This window comes from Equus caballus, chromosome 28 (assembly GCF_041296265.1).
Source record: "Equus caballus isolate H_3958 breed thoroughbred chromosome 28, TB-T2T, whole genome shotgun sequence".
In the NCBI taxonomy this organism is placed as follows: domain Eukaryota; kingdom Metazoa; phylum Chordata; class Mammalia; order Perissodactyla; family Equidae; genus Equus; species Equus caballus.
In genome coordinates, this window is record NC_091711.1 from 45,899,324 (window position 1) to 45,916,001 (window position 16,678).

The following is a 16,678-nucleotide window of genomic DNA, read 5'->3' on the forward strand; positions in this document are numbered from 1 at the left end:
TTCAGCAAAATTCCTATCAACATCCCAGCTTACTTCTCTGCAAATATTGACAAACTGATCCTAAAATTCACGCAGAAATGCAAGGGACCCAAATAGTCAAATTAATCTGGAAAAAGAGGAACAAATTCGTAGAACGAAAAATCCCAATTTCGAAACTTACTACAAAGCTGCACTAATCAAGATTGTGGTGCTGACAGAAGAATAGAGATTTCAATCAATGAAATAGAATTGAGAGTACAAAAATACGTCCTCATATTTATGGTCAGTTGATTTTTGACAAGGGTGCCAAGACGATTACAAATGATGGTGAGACAAGCGGACATCCACCTGCAGAGGTATGAAGTTGGACCCTTACCTCACACCATATACAAAATTAATTCAAAATGGATCAAAGATCCAAATATAAGGGCTAAATCTATAAAGCTTAGAAGAAAACATAGGGGCAAATCTTCCTGACGTCAGGTTAGGCAATGGTTTCTTAGCTAAGCCAAACGCACAAGCAACAGAATACAAAATAGATAACTTGGGCTTTGTTGAAATGATCTGTCCTCTGGATATCCTCTTTCATAAAACGTCTCTTTGTGTCTAATTGCATTGTTTGTTTTTTTTACCGTTTACTTTTTAGAGTTCTTTATAGTTCCAGCTACTAGCCCTTTGTTGGGTATGTGGCTTGCAGATATTTTCCTCCAGTCTGTAGTGTGTCTTTCCATCTTACCAGGGTCTTTCACAGAGCACAACTTTTCAATTGTGATGAGGTCCAATTGACCAGCTTTCCTTTTAAGGATCGTGTCTTTGGTGCCATATCTAAGAATGCTTTGCTTAGCTCTAGATCCTGAAGATTTTCTCCTGTTTATTTTTTCTAAAATTTTTCAGTTTTACATTTAACTTTTAAATCTATGGTCCATTTTGAGATAATTTTCCCTTAAGGTATGAGATCTAGGTACATAGGTCAAGATCATTTTTCTTTTTTTCCCTCTGAATGTGCTGTTGCTCCAGCACCATTTGCTGAAAAGCCTGTCTTTCTTTCATCAATCCACTTTTGCACTTTTGTTAACAACCAGTTGGGCGCATTGGTGTGGATCTATTGCCAGCTTCTTTGTTTTGCTCCGTCGACCTGTATGTCTGCCCTCCCACTGATCCTCATAGTCTTGATTATGCAGCTGTATACTAAGTCTGGAAATTGGCTACAATGAGTCCTCCCAATTTTTTCAAAATTGTTTTAGCTATTCTAGTCCTTTGCCTTTACACATACATTTTAGATTAATCTTGTCTATGTCTTCAAAAAATCTTCCCGGGGGCCAGCCCAGTGGCGCAGAGGTTAAGTGCGGACGTTCTGCTTCAGCGGCCCGGGGTTGCTGGTTCGGATCCCGGGTGTGGACATGGCACCGCTTGGCAAGCCATGCTGTGGTAGGCGTCCCACATATACAGTAGAGGAAGATAGGCATGGATGTTAGCTCAGGGCCAGTCTTCCTCAGCAAAAAGAGGAGAATTGGCGGCAGATGTTAGCTCAGGGCTAATCTTCCTCAAAAAAAAAAAAAAAATCTTCCTGGGATTTTGATAGGAAATATCTTAAATTTATGTATCAGTTTGGGGAGAACTGACATCTTTACCATGTTGAGTCTTCCCATCCATGAACAAGGTGCGTCTCTTCGTTTATTTAGATCTTTGATTTCTCTCAGCAGTATTCGTAGTTTTTCGCCTACAAGTTCTCTACAAGTTTGGTTAGATTTACACTTCAGGATTTCATTTTTTTGAGAAGTTATAAATGGTATTATATTTTTAATTGTTGTGTTCATATGTCATCGCTACCACGTAGAGATACAGTTGATGTTTGTGTGTTCGTCTCGTGTCCTACGAACTTTGAACTCTCTCAGGAGCTCTAGTTGGTTTTTTTATAGATTCCTCAGCATTTTCTACGTAGACAGCCAGGTCGTCTGCAAAGAAGGACAGTTTTAATTCCTCCTTTCCCGTATGGATGCCTTTGATTTCTTTCTGCTGCTTTACTCCCGCTAGTGAGAGCTCCCAGCACCATCTTGAATGAGAGTGGTGAGGGCAGACATCCTGGCCTTGTCTCAATCTTACCTCCTTTAAACCCGTTTACTGAGACCTGAATTTTGGTTATTATACTTTTTATTTCTGCAGTTTCTAATTGGCTCTCTGTACACTTCCCTGTATTATCTCCTATGCCTCTCAGTTTTCAGACGCAGTTTTATACTTTTCGAGCACCTTAAGTACCGTGGGTTTCAGCCCCTGCAGCTCTCTCCTGCGGCCGCGTTTCGCATCCCTCTAGCTGCATGAATCCCTGCTCGTCCTGACGGTGGGCCGGACAGACTATGCCTGATAAAGTGTTCGTGGAAATGCGTTGAAGCCTGGCATGACGGAGCCCCTTTGCAGGAAGACAGCATTTGGTGCCATCAGACGCCGAGATGCTGGCGAGGATCTCCGTTCTCCAGTTCCAGGAACTGGTGCCTCCGGGCCCCCGGTGAAGTGGAATCGGGCTGCAGGGGCGGGCGCACCCTTACTCCGATGGTGCAGCCTTTGCGGTCCCTATCCAAAGGGGGGGTTACAAATCCCTCCCTCCAGCAGTCCTGGACTCCAGCCCCCGCCCCTCAGGCTGGCTCATCCTCTCGGCCGCCCCCTTCAGGGTCAACAAGCCCCCAGGGAAAACCAGCCCCACGGGCCACCCCACCCTCTCCCGGACCTTGACCTCAGAATTCTTCACCACTCGGTCAGCTCTCTAACGCTTCCAGGAGATTTTTAGAAAGCATCTGGCCCAGGGTTTCCAGCTGTTCTTGTGTGTGTGTGGGGGGGTCGGTCTGCAGACCGGATCTGCCTTCCCTGGGGGCAGGCGTTGGAGTGTTTCCGATGGGTGAAATGCAGGCGTATTTGAACACTGATGGCAGTGACCCAACCGAGGGGGAATCCATGATGCAGGGGACAGGGGATGCTGAAGCAGGCAAGAGAGGGCGGAGTCTGAGAGACAGCTCAGGGTGGACGGGGGCCCAGACCCTTCGCTTTGTGGGTCGCCTGCGCCTGCGTGGTGTGAGGACAATAATCCCAGCAGGACCCATCAACCTGGTCACAGGGTGGTGGCAGGCGGCCCCTGCTTCCTGCAGACATTTCTCTTTGGGGAAACTGGTGTTAGTCCAGTAAGGATCATGGGCTGGGCCTCCTCACGAGGGATGTGGGTGTGTCTGACGCTCAGGACGGGAGAGGAGGGGAGGGATGCGAAGGAAGGGCTGTGCCAGGTCCTCGCAGTCAGGCTGGGGGCCCACGCGTCTCAGTTCATGCAGTGCTGCTGACGACAGCCAGCTCTCCAGGGCTGCCCCCCAAACGCATCCCGTCCACGCCCAGCTCCTTCTTTCCCACAGGTCAGGTCCGCTGATGGCTCTCCTTTGCCCCCAGCCTGCCCGTGGCTCCCCAGGGCCCATACGATCAAGTCCAAGACGAGGCCCCAAGGAGCCTGAAGCCACTGTCCCTTCTCCTGTGTTGTCACCCTGCCAGCTGTTGGGGCCAGAATGAACCCTGCCCCAGCGGAAGGGACGACTGGGAGAGAGGAGGCGGCTTTCAAGGAGCACAGGCTTCGTTCAGGGAGGTTATTCTGCCCCTCTCAGAGCCAAGGGGAGAGGTGTGTGTTCCTCTGTGTGTCTTTGTGTGTGTGTCTGTGTGTGTTTCTGTGTGTGTATGTCTGTGTGTTTCTGTGTGTGTGTGTTTCTGTGTCTGTGTGGGTCTGTGCATGTGTGTGTGTCTGTGTGTGTGTGTGTTTCTTTGTGGGTGTGGGTGTGTGCAGGGATGGGTTTTAAGGTGACCACTCACAGAGACGTGAGGTGCCTGCAGGCAGAGAGGACCCTTTACTTCCTTCCCGAGTCGGTTGGTCTGTGTGGCACAGACTCGCAAGGCCCTGGGCAGAGAAGAAGAGGATGGGGGGCTGGGGGCTGGGGGGACGTGGAGACCACAGGCCCTCTCGCCTCTGGGTCTGCAGAGGGCAGGAAGCTTCCAGCAGGACGGGGGTTGGGGGATGTCTAGCCCAGAAAGTGCCTGGGCCTGCTGGTGTCCCCTCCCAGGAGGGCTGCTAGCACCAGGGGCCTCAGCGGTGGGGCCTCAGCCGTGGGGCCGTGGGCGGCCTGCTGTGGGAAGACTGCCGCCCCACATGTGCAGCTGCTCCCGGGCCTGCTCCTCGCCTGGAGACAGGGGCATGGGAAGACCCCCGTGCCCTCCAAAGGGGCCTCATTGCACCCCAACAGTGTGCGCGCAGCGGCAAACAGCGGCAGCCATCCTGCGTGCCCCCCGCCTGGTGTCTGGTCCTTTTCCTGCGCCCAGCCCTGAAGCTGGGTGGGCTGGGGAGGAGGTGTGTCCCCCCCACCACTCGGCCATCGGATGGGACTCGGGTCTGGAGGTGGGAGGAAGAGCTGGAAGAGCGCTGGCGATGGAAACTGCTGGGAGCCTGACGTGGGCCCCGTGCCTCTGAGCATCGCTGCTCCCGCCAAACTGCTCCTGGGCTGGAGACCTGGGGGAAGAGGTCCAGTCGGCCGCCTCGGGCCGCGGTTATTGGAGGCACAAACCCCTGTTTGCCCAACAAGCACGTCCCTCCGTCCTGGAGTGCGGGAGTCTGGTCTTTCTGAGAACCACTGGCCGGAGCCGTCCGTCGTCTGGTCCTTCTGAGCCAGGAAGAGCTGCTCTCATGGCCGCAGCCTGAGGTGTGACGGTTCACCCGGAAAACAAGGTCGCAGGGGTCAGGACTCACTGCTCCCCCGGCAGCAGCTGTCCCTGACCTGCCATGGGCTCACGGCTCCTCCCCCGCCCCCCGCGCCCCTTCGTGGCCCCGTCCCCTTCCTGACCTGGCTCCTCGGGAGGGGGCCCCGCCTGGCCTCTCAATCTGCCCTTGGTGCTGCACTCCCTGCGGTCTGAAGGGTGGACTCAGGTGACCAGCTGCCCCTAACGTGCCCCTAGACAGCCCCTCGGCTGACCCCCCACCTGGTCCTCCGCCGGCCCCCACAGAGAATGACAGCACGACACAGCTTCCCGCGGGCGCCTTCTGAAACATCAAAGCAGATTCTAACACCGGGAACAGTTGACGAGACACTCCTTTATTAAAACCTCAGGACATCTTTATAAAAACTACTGTATATAAAGACGGGAGCAGCGCAACAGCGGGCAGTGGAAAACACACGGTTATTGGTACATTATAGTGTATTATTATTAGGAACAGTATTGGTTTTTGGTTTTCCCCGGTTGTCAGCTCTCAGAGGGCCCCCCAGGCCGGCTCGGATGAAGTCGGGCTTTACGGGAGAGAGAAACCGTTTCTGTCCCACCTGTAGCCACATGCCCTTGTCCCCTGACCCTGGGGAGGACACACGGGCCCTGGGTGGGGTTTCCTGCCGTTAGGGGCACGGAGCCCCCTCCCTCGGAGTCCCCACTTAGTTATTGCACGTGACCCAGACTGACTGTTTGGTTATCTGCCTGTGACGGAGCCCACTAGCTCTAACATCGAAATGAGGAGGAAACTGCGCATGAGAAACTAAGGCGAGGGTCCAGGAAGACACCCTCTCGGTCACCAGTCTGGTTCCAGTGGGGCCACACGGGACGCCCACAGCGGCCGTGGAAGCTGTAACTTCCTGACCTGCCATGGGCTCATGGCTCCTCCCCCCGCCCCCCTGCACCCCTTTGTGGCCCCGTCCCCTTCCTGACCTGGCTCCTCGGGAGGGGGGGCCGCCTGGCCTCATGTGCACGGCCATCCTCCCTTGACTTCGTCTGACTTCGATGGGACCTGCACGTTTCGGAGGGCAGCTTAGGGTAATTCACTGGGCACCTCATTGCACAAACCCGGGGTGGCTGCTCACGGCGCATTTGAGAGGAATGGTGCCCTCTGGAAGCGGGCACTGCAGCAGCCCTGAATTTCAGTCTGTCAAGGGCAAAGGGGTTGGGGCTTTGCAGTGAACATAGGAGGTTTAGGTACAGTCTGACTCGCAGTCAAAGCCACTCACTCACCAAGCATCTATCTAGCACCAACTATCTGGCAGGGTTTTGGACAGGACACTTGGGGACAGGGGGACAATGCTACCTCCATGGCCACTTTCGTGGATGGGATAGGTAAGTCTTCCTTATTTGCTTTGTGAATCTGAGCATCCCTAACTATTAGGCACAACTAGTCACGTCACAGGCGATGCCAGCCTCTCCCGAGGATGTGGCGTGTTCCCTGACATCTCCGTGCACAGTGGGACCTGCTTCCAGATGGGCACTGGATAAATATTTGTTGAACAGATGAGTGAATGCATGCGTGAACAAATTTTTTTTTTCTAGGATCTTCTATGTCACCTGACTCCCCGATTTCAACATTTGAGTTTTTCGGACCATGGATCCCGAAGCTGCACACGTTCGCCTCCTACCGTCTGGGGCTGCCTCTGTGCCACAGGGAGGGGCTGGGGGCCTTGCGTGGCATTGGTGGCACGGGAGGGGCGCACAGGGCATCACCCCCGTCTGGTGATGTGTTCCGGGGCTGCAGACGGCAGTGACAACAGTGTCACCCACTCTGGGGGGTCGGGTGCCCCCTGACCTCTTGGACAGTCTGTGGGGACTAGGCAGATGCCGTGTGGTGCTCGCCAGGTGAGCAGGAAGGTCAGGTGCCACACCGGCCGCCTCCACTATTGCACCCAGGTTTCCGTAGCGGAGATGGGGGCTCTGCCGTGACGTGGCTGCCCCTCCAAACGGACAAGAGGTGCCCCCAGTACCTCCAGTCGGGCTGACACGTCGATCGGGACTGTCAAGGAATCTGCAAATTCACTTCTGGAGGCCACCTATGGCGTGACTCCTCCTGTCGGGGGACCAATCGGCCGAGTGGAAAAGATTAAAATAAACCAAAGAATACATTCTAAAAGTCTCCGACTCCGGGGAACTGTGTCTTCTTTTACAGCACAAGCTCTAGTAGACGCAGCGGATGGAGTGTCTGCTGAGCTGGGGGCGAGGGCAGGGACAGACAGCCAGGGGGACGGCAGAGGGCCGGAGGGCACGGAACTCAGAAATGACTGAAATGACCTAAAGAGAGCTTTCGATGTGACAGTAGCCCGAGAAGTATCTCTTGGCGGAGGCCTGTCATCCTCTATTCCCGGCCAGGTCTCCTCGATGCCCCCCGTCCTTTCCAGTTCCGGGGACAAATTTGCCTGAAGGGGTTTTTGGTTGAGGAGGGGACATGCCACCCACCCTAGCTAGCAGTCTACCTGCTGACTTTCTAAAGCATCAGAGACAGCAAGAGAGACCGGATCAACCCACAGAATCGCGTGTGTGCACCTGTGCATTCATGTGTGTGTGCACACATGCCCGTGTGTGCGTGCGGGCGTGCGTGCGTGTGTGCGTGTGTGTTTTCGATTAAGGCCTGTTTCAGGTTGGTCCTGGTCGGCATCAGATGCTCGCCCGGCAGGCAACTCCGAAGGCCAAGGAGAGGGCGGAGGGGCCCGGGGGCGCTACCAGGTACTGGTTCTGAATAGAGATCCCGGAACGCACAGGCACACCGTATGCGGACGAGAAGGAAAGCATAAAACTGCTCGTTAATAACACACCGTTCCCAGCGGGAAAAGGTCCTGACAAACACAGGAGTCCGTGGCACAGACCAGCGGCGGATGCAAACTCCTCGGCGGGCTCGTGGTCCTCCTCTTCTTGGATTATTATTATTGTTATTTTTACAGACGACGTGGTGAACAGCCAGAAGCTCACAGTAAAGAGTAAACAGAGGCAGCTTGAAAAATCAGGTTTGGGAGTCACTGAAAAACGCCAACGCTATAAATCTCTACTTGGTCTCGTCACCCCCCTGCATCATATTCTCAGGGACACTCTGCCAACTGGCACGTCCACCCGCCCCGGGAGCACGGGGACCGGCTCTCGTCGGGATGAGTGGGGTCCCGTGGGGTTTTGAGGAGCCCTCGGCATCGGGAATGACTGAGCGGCACTCATGTCTTCCACTCTGGGTGTTCACACCACAGGCACCATCCTCACCCGCCTCGGCCACACTGCAAGGCAGTGAGTGTGGGTACCTTCCTCCCATCCCCCTGTCCCACACACTTGACAGGTGAGAAACTGAGGCTCAGAGAAGAGAAGTGATTCCCCCAAGGCCACTCAGCTGGGCAGGGGTGGTGCTGGGGGTCTCCACACTCTGGGTCCGTCTACACCGCAGGCTGCTCTGCACTGGTGTGCAAAGTCTGTGATGTCTGCTGAGCCACGTGTGGGAGGCTTCCGGCTTACAACAGCATTTGCAGATCCCAGCCCGGCTGCAACTGTAACCTGCTGCAGGGTTCTCAGTCGCTCCTGAGACCCCTGGCGGGCCAGGTGCAGCAGCCCGCAGGTCGCAAACCTCAGGGAGGCCACTCAGCTGAACCCCAGCCCGGCTGGGCTACGGGACAGTGAGCTCTGGCTCTGGGCATTCAGGGCGGGGAGGCAGGGCCACAAGCTCCTTCTTAGCAGAGGAAGCCCTTCTGTCTGAGCAGCTGCATGAGCGTCACCCAGAACCGCAGGAAGCCAGAGGTGCGAGCCCCCTGATGGCCCACTGACTCCCTCCTCTTACCGATGGGGAAACTGGGCAGAGAGGACTAGCCCAAGCACACTGCTCTTAACGCAGAGCTGATGTCGGAATCTGGGTCTTGTGCTCACCCTCCACCCCCCAGCCCAGTTTAGGTTCCTTTGACTCCCGAGGCTGTGCACGTGGGTTGCAGGTGCGGGCTGATCCAGCTGTGCTGAATGGCTGTGAGCACCCTTCCACAGCAATTGCTGCCCGGCAGGGGCAAGGCCCTGGGGCATGTTCTGTGATGACTCAGCGTCTGGGGGAAAGGAAGCCACGCTACCCCTAATTGAGAGCCCTGCCTCTGCCAAGCTGTGTATCACTGTCTGGAGGAGACGCGACTGACGCTATGGGCTTGGGTCTTCCAAGGCCAGCTGTGTGACCTTGAGCAAGCAGCTTGACTCATCTGAGCCTCAGTTCCTAGTCCATGAAGCGGGGAGTGTCCCTTCTTTGTGGGGCTGTTGAGAGGATGAAAAGCCAGGCTGTATAGGAAATGCTTTACACCTGGAAAGTTCTTTCTGCTTGATCAAAGGCTGGGGCATTGTGCTTGTGCAGCCTGACAGTGACTCACAGTGAACCACAGAGTCTGGGCTCTCTGACCTTTATCTCCTTCCATTCTCCCTCTGGGTTCCTTGAAACCACTAAGCCTCTTGCTGCCTCAGGGCCTTTGCACGAGCTCTCCCCTCTGCCTGGAATGCTCTTCTCGCACCTCTAATGCCCATGACTGGCTCTTGTACACCATTCAGATCTGGGCTTAACTGTCACCTGTGCAGAAAGGCCTTCCGGAACCACACAAGCTCCACAAGACCCTCACTAACGTGGTTTCGACTGAATTCTCAGCAGAAGGCTCACCACTGTTGCTATCTTCCTTACTCACTAATTTCTTCACTGCCCTCTCTCCGCAGCTAGAAAACCAGCACCGTGAGCAGGGCCTGCTGCTCACTGCTGGGTGTGATGAACAGCGAGGACACTGGGTCTGGCTGAGTGAGGACACACAATCAGAGGGGACACGCACTTATTCGGCAGCGCTCACTGCCCTAAGGGCTGGGGGAGACTTTAGGATCACTGACACCAGCGCGAGTGCGTCTACACTGGCAGTGCGGCTCTTGGGGATTTGTGTGATCACTGCCTGGATGATGCCACTGGGGCAGGGGGTGGCTGAAGGCGGTGAGCACTGTGGATGGACATCCAGGTTTGCGTGGAAGTCCCACCTTAAAGTGGAAGGGTTTCTAGAACCTTCTCCTCTGAGTTTCCATAAGTGCTCGTCACCCTGTCCAGCAAAGATCTGTGTGTCTATCTCTCTCACCAGACGGCGGCCCCCCCGGGGCAGAGACAAGGCCTGCCTTACCCACGTCGCGTCCCCATCACTGCCCAGCACGGGGCCCGGCACACGGCAGGTGCTTAACCAGAATGTGCTACGTGAACAAGGGTTCCGGGGCGGTGACGGTGGAGAACGCAGAGCAACGGAGCATCCACTGGGGAGACGCTGCGGGGACGGTGCTGGGGGCGCCCTGGCTGGGGAGGCTGGACCTTGGGTTCCTGCACCCCTGACGGCAAACTGAGGGGCTGATGTCCTCCTGGCTGTGTGACCCTGGGCACCTCCCTCGCTCTGAGCCACTTCTGCAGGGGACTGACCCCACCCGTTCCCGGAGAACGAGAGAGGTGTGCATGAAGACACCCAACCTCACGCCTGCTCAGACGTGCCCCTTATTGTTACTGTTGTTACGGGAACAGATCCTGTAGGACGGACCCTCACTGGCATTTTCCAGTCCCCAGTGTCCCCAGAGACACAGCGGGGCCGTGTCCCATGCTCGCAACTCCCTCTGCTTCACAGCTGCCAGCTGGTGCAAGAAGCCGGAGCCCGCCTGGGATGCTGGCGAGGACCCCCACCACGTGGTGACCCGTGCCCATCAGAGAGCTGGGGGACCCCAATAAAAACCAGCCAAACAAACACAAAGAACACTCTGAATCACACACGCGCACACACACACACTCACATTCAATATTCAGACACACATAGGCCCACGGGCCACTACCGGAGGAAGCAGAGTCAGGGGAACTGTGGGGATGACGCGTAGGCCTGAACCCTCCCGGCCTGAACCGGCCGGAGCAGCTTAGTGTCGGTCATCCTGAGTCCACAAGGGCGTCACCTCTCAGAAGCCACCAGCCCAAAATGGGACTATTGCTTGTGGACGGGTGACTCAGAGCCCCCCACCCTGCACCGCCGGCCCCCTCCCCTGAGTTTGCTCCCAGCTGTAGAAGTCCGCAGCAGGGGGTTTTGGGCACAGGCGGCGTTCCCTTCTCTGCCACCGCTGCGGCCGCCTCGGCTCTCCCTGGCGTCTCTGTGGAAGCTGTTCTTCTCGGAGGCTGCGCCGGGTGCTTCTGGTCTCACCTCCCCTATCCTGAGGCACGGCAAAAGGGTTTTCTGGGGAAGCAGAAGGAAAGAAAATATCACATGGTGGGGACACACCAGGAACACTTCTCTCGGGCCTCAGGGCCAGGAGAAGCCAGGTTTTCTCTGAGCGCATGACCCGTCTTCGTCTTGTGGATAATTGAGAACCATGTGACTTTAAGACTGGAAAGTCTTAATGTGGTTCCCGGAATTACTAGCGCCCCGGCCCGTGCAATAAGACAAGAAAAAGCAGAGTGCGTCAGCAGTGGAGGAGAATTACACCGGCTGGCAGATGACACACACAGAAAGTCCCAGAGAATCAAAAGGCTAATTATTAGAACAGAGAGGGTGGAGGGAAAGATACAGTTTTCAATCTGTGACACATCAAATCAACTCACAAAAAAAACCAGTATTCTTTTACCCCAGGAATTACCAGGTGATTGCACGTCTCACCTGGGGACGGTCCCAGTCAACACCTGCTGTTCTGACATAATTTTTAATATTGTTCCCTTGTCATCCTGAAATCGTTCTGACTTGGACGATAAACCATATGGCCACCTTTGCTACAACCAACGGGGAAACATGAACAGATACAGATACCACTCATCCTCATCGCAAAAATCATCATGAGTCTTGGCATCACACTGCTGGATACGAGCACACCCCACAGAACCACGGGGAGGAGCCAGGGCGCTCCTGGCGGAGGACCAGGAGGGTGGACACCAGCCCACGGGGTGCGTTCAGCTTTGATTGGCAGAGTCGAGCTGCCTTTATCCTTTCCCCTCTCAAAATCACCTCCAAACGAGGACACTGAGGAACAGAAGCACAACCCCCACCTGCGGCAGGCACAGGGCGGCCCCTCTCCTGTGCCCATTTATAGGGGCCATTGTCCCATCACAAATACTCCCCTGTCCAGACTCCCTTGCACACAGGAGTGGTCACATGACCCAGCCCAGCCAACGCTGTGTGAGCGGAAGTCTGTGGGGAAGGGGACGTGAACCCAGAGGAAGACCAGGAGGATGAAGGACCCTCACTGATGCGGGTGGAGGGGAAGCAGGGAGAAACCCGGGCTGGCGCGGCCCCAACCGCCCGCCTCACCCACTGCGGCTGCCTCTCTGCTACGCGCACCTGCTGACAGCTCTGGACTCGTGAGCTGTCTTCAGGCAGCCCCAGTGTGGTTGGCAGGGGCACGGTGGCAGGGGGGGACGTCCAGGGAGGGGCTCTAACCAAGCCGGCACAGCCCATCTTTCCAGAGCGAGTGACACTCCAAGGGGCTGGGCCAACCCCCAACCCTGCATTAGTGGGAACGTGAGCACGGGCTCGAGGTGAGAGATCCCAGGGAGTAGAAAAAGCCCGCTCCGGTGTCCCCACCCCGCCTCATCCTCCCCCACAGCACGTATCTCTATCCAGCACAGCACGTATTTTCCTTGCTGGTCAAGTTTGCTGTCTGTCTCCCCCAACTAGAAGGCAACATACAACAGGCCGAGGCGTTTGTGTGCCGTGTCCGCTGCTGTGTTGCCAGGGTCCAAAGCCACAACAGGCACACGGTAGGGGCTCAATAAACATTTGTGGAGTGAAGGAATGAATGCACCAAGGACTTACAGCCCACAGGAACCATCTTTTAAGTATAAAGTCAACAGGAAACTTTTTGAACATATTTTTGAATTATAGTTCCCATGAGCCCTTCTTATATAAATTACCAGAAAACCAAGGCTAAATGGGGTAACTCTGGCAAGAGCCGTGGCAGTGAGAATCTCTCTAACTGTGGGACTGTGTCTGAAACAAGTTGAAGGATGGTGACTGTTATGGAAAGAAGGAAAGAGAAAGCAGAGAACTGACACACAGTGGTACCTCTCGGTTACCCCTCAACCACAGGTGACTGGGGCCGTGGAAAGCAAAACTGGATAACGGGGATCACTGTGGGGTTCAGTACCATCCACTGTTTCCAACATCTGCTGGGGTCTTGGCAGGAATCCCGTGTGGATAAGACGGGACTACTGTAAATAATAATAGATAGGAGGGGTGCAGGTGAGAAGGAGGGGAGTAATATACATAAACTATGTCTTATTTATTTATACTTGGAGGTCTAAAGAATCATTTAGAGGTATAAGTAACATTAGAGGTACAAAAGCAAATAGAAAAAGTAATATAATCACTTAAAATCATTTGGTGGAAGGGAGAGTAGGGAGGGAGAGTAGAAATAGTCTAATTTGGACCTCATTCATAGTAGGGAGAAAATAAACATTGTCTAAAGAAACAGAAGATTAAGGGTACCATAACACAGTATAATTATCAAGATAACCATGAGCTCAGAAACACAGCTTTCCAAATTGTCAGAAGACATACACACAAAAAATAAAACAAAGAAAACAGAGACCATATGGTGAAAATTGACAACCCACACAAAAGCTATAAAAGCAGAAAGCATATCACAAACTATGATGACAGAACTAAGACCAAATGTATCTGCCATATCAGTAAATGTTAATGAGCCACACACTTGCTAAAAAAAAAAAAGACTCTCGGATAAGATTATAAACAAAATCCACTGAAGGTAGAATGATTCACAAAGTTTTCATAAAAAGGACGGGCAGATGATGAAAAAGCTCTGGAGATGGACGGTGGTGATGGATGCACAACGATGCGAATGGACTTAATGCCATTGAGCTGTACACTAAAAAGTGGTTAAAATGGTAAATTTTGGGGCTGGCCCCTTGGCCGAGTGGTTAAGTTCACGCGCTCCGCTGCAGGCGGCCCAGTGTTTCGTTGGTTCGAATCCTGGGTGCGGACATGGCACTGCTCATCAGACCACGCTGAGGCAGCATTCCACATGCAACAACTAGAAGGACCCACAACGAAGAATATACAACTATGTACCGGGGGGCTTTGGGGAGAAAAAGGAAAAAATAAAATCTTTAAAAAAAAATGGTAAATTTTATGTTATGTGTTTTACCACAATAATAATAATAAAAAAAAAGCACGGGCAGAGACATCGTGAACAAATGCAAACTAAGAGAAACCAGGGGTCTTTTCCTGAATATTAGACAAAGCTGAAAACAGGGCAAGAAATATTGAAGGGCCTTGTGTGGGCACCAAGATGAGAGTCATCACGAGGATCTAAGAGTAATGAGTGTCTGTGCACCAAATAACACAGCCGCAACGTTCACGAGCAAGAACTGCAGAAAATTTAAGAAGAAAAAGAGGATGCTAGTATTAGTGCATTTTAATTCACCTCTCTCAGTCCATCGCAGATGAAGGTGGCGAAAACATAAACAAGGATAGAGGGAGCCAAATAAACTAACAACATAGTAGACGTGCATGTGTGTGTGTGTGTGTGTGTGTATTAAACACACTCCACCCCCTGTTCAAATGCCCTGGAAAATGCACACCCAAAAAAATGACTATCAGGCCACAAAGAAAGTAAATTCCCCAAACTAGAAATGAGACAACATTCTCTGACCATGATATAGAATTTGAAAATATTAATAACAAAACCACGAAACAAAACAAACTCTACCACCAAGATGTCTAACCACTCTTTAAAATTACTTTTGAGTCAGAGAGAGAGCAAAAAATCAAAATGGCAGGATATCTAGACAACAACGAAAATAAAAGTATTACAATTCAGACCCTGTGGGATGCAGCTAATGCAACACTCAGAGGACAATTTATAGCTTCACATATTACTATTAATAAATGAGAAAGACACAAATTAACTATCCAACTCAAAAAGTTAGAAAAGAAAGGCAAAATAAACCCAAGGAAGGCATATAGGAAAGCAATCGATAAATTAAAACTGAAATGAAGTTAAAAACAGAAAAGGAAGGAATGAATAAATAAATGCAATTTGTGGTTCTTTTTGAAAAACAGTGAAACACATCAACTGCTGGGAATCTAATAAAGCAGGGGGAGGGAGTGACCGCTGGCAAGTTAGCAGTTCTTTCGCTCTCCAATTCCACTTCTCCGCCATCCCTTAGCCCCTCCAGACGGGCTTTGTCCCAACTATTCTGCAGAATTTGCCCTTGTCAAGGTCACAAAGACCTGCATGTGTCTAAATCCAGTGGTCCATTCTCGATCCTCCTTTCACTCATTCTCTCAGCAGCCCTGACACAGCTGATCGCTCCTCCTGCCTCGGGGACACTCCTGGTTCTCTCCTCTGTCTCAGGCTCCTCTCTGGGTCCCTCTCTGTCTTCCTGGTCTCTTCTCTCCATCTCTACTCTGTCCTGAGGATGTTGTGTCCTCCCAAGGATTTAAACACTCCCTATGCACTGAAGACTCTCCAGCCTCAAGCTCTCCCCTGGACTCCAGGCTCATTTCTCCAACCATCTACTTGACATCACCAACTGGATATTAACAGACATCTCAAACTTAATATGCCCCAAATTAAAATCCAGATCTTGTTCCCCAGCTGTGCTCTTCCTGCAATTTTCCTGAGCTCAGTAGATACAGCGCCGTCCTTCCAGTCGCTCACATCAGAGTCCCAGAGCATCTCTGGTCCCTCTCTTCCTCTCGAACCCCACATCCAATCCATTAGTAGACCCCATTGCCCCTCCTTCAGATATGTCCATAAACCTTGTACTCCCTGCTGCCTCCATTGCTCCCACCGTGGTCCACGCCAGCAGGATTCTCACGATGGCCTCCTTGCTGGTCCACTCCTTCCGTCTATCCTCCACACGGCAGCCAGAGGGATCCCGTGAAAATCTACATCGGATCACGTCACTTCTCTGCCCCAAACCCTCAATGGCTCCCATCTCCCTCAGAGTAGAAGCCAAAGGCCTTCCCCTCCAGCGCCTCTCTGATCAGATCCCTATCTTCTCCCTTTTGCTCACTCCACTCCAGCCGTGATGGCTCATGTTACATGGCAACTTGATGGGGCCACGGGGGCCCAGATAGTTGGTCAAACGTTATCTTGGGCGTGTCTGTGAGGGCGGCTGTGGGCGAGGTTCCCATTTGAATGGGTAAACTGAGTAAGGCAGGTGGCCCTCCTCGATGTGGGCGGGCCTCCTCCAGTCCATGCAGAGCCCGAATCCAATTAATGGGTGGAGGAAGGGGCGGCCCCCTCCGCCTGCCTGTCTCAGCCCGGACATCGCTCTCCTCCTGCCGTCACAAGGGGACTCGGGCCGGAACCTGCGCCATCTGCTGCCCTGGGGCTCCAGCTCGCCGACCACAGCTCTCGGGGCTTCTCGGCCTCCACAGCTGTGGAGCAAACTCCTCACAGGGAATCTCTTTACACACGTCCATTCTGTTGGGTCCGTTTCTCTGGAGACCCCGGCAACACCCCGGCCGCGCCAGCACCTGCATCTCTTCTCCCAGATAAGCACACGCTTGTGCCCTCATGGCCTTCACATCACCCGTCTCTGAGACCCTCTCAGACCACCCTGTGCAAACTTGCACTGCGTCTCAACTCCCTCTCTGTTCTCATGTGGTTTCTCTGCCCAGCTCTCGTCACCACTAACAGCCCGCAGAGTTCACGGAGATGGTTTTTACGTTGTCCGTAGGCCCCATAACAGGAGGTCTTGCCTTGGTTTTGGTGAACTGCTCTCTCCCCAGGACCGATAATGATGCTGGGCACAGAGCAGGCGCTCAGGAAACACAGGGGGAACAGACAGATGAGGAGAGAAAACAGGGGCGCCTACCCGCTCAACTCTATCCAATGAAATCAGAAAACCTGGACGAAACGGGTGAATTTCCAAGAAAACAGAAATTACCCAAAGGATCCACGGGGAGAGAAGCCAAACAGA

At 53.2% G+C, this 16,678-nt stretch overlaps 1 protein-coding gene across 4 annotated transcripts in view; it reads right to left on the reverse strand.

Annotated features, from left to right (window-relative positions):
• Positions 1-5,066: 5,066 nt before the first annotated feature.
• SHISAL1 (shisa like 1) overlaps positions 5,067-16,678 on the reverse strand; it is a 75,867-nt gene continuing 64,255 nt past the window's right edge. For 2 of the 4 annotated variants that reach the window (XM_070254172.1, XM_070254173.1), the window contains exon 5: positions 5,067-10,970. In XM_070254172.1, coding sequence (XP_070110273.1) covers position 10,970 — 1 coding nt within the window. In that variant the 3' untranslated portion in view covers positions 5,067-10,969. Of the gene's footprint in view, positions 10,971-12,788; positions 12,935-16,678 lie in introns of all 4 variants that reach the window. The other 2 variants (XM_070254174.1, XM_070254175.1) reach the window with 2 other exon arrangements.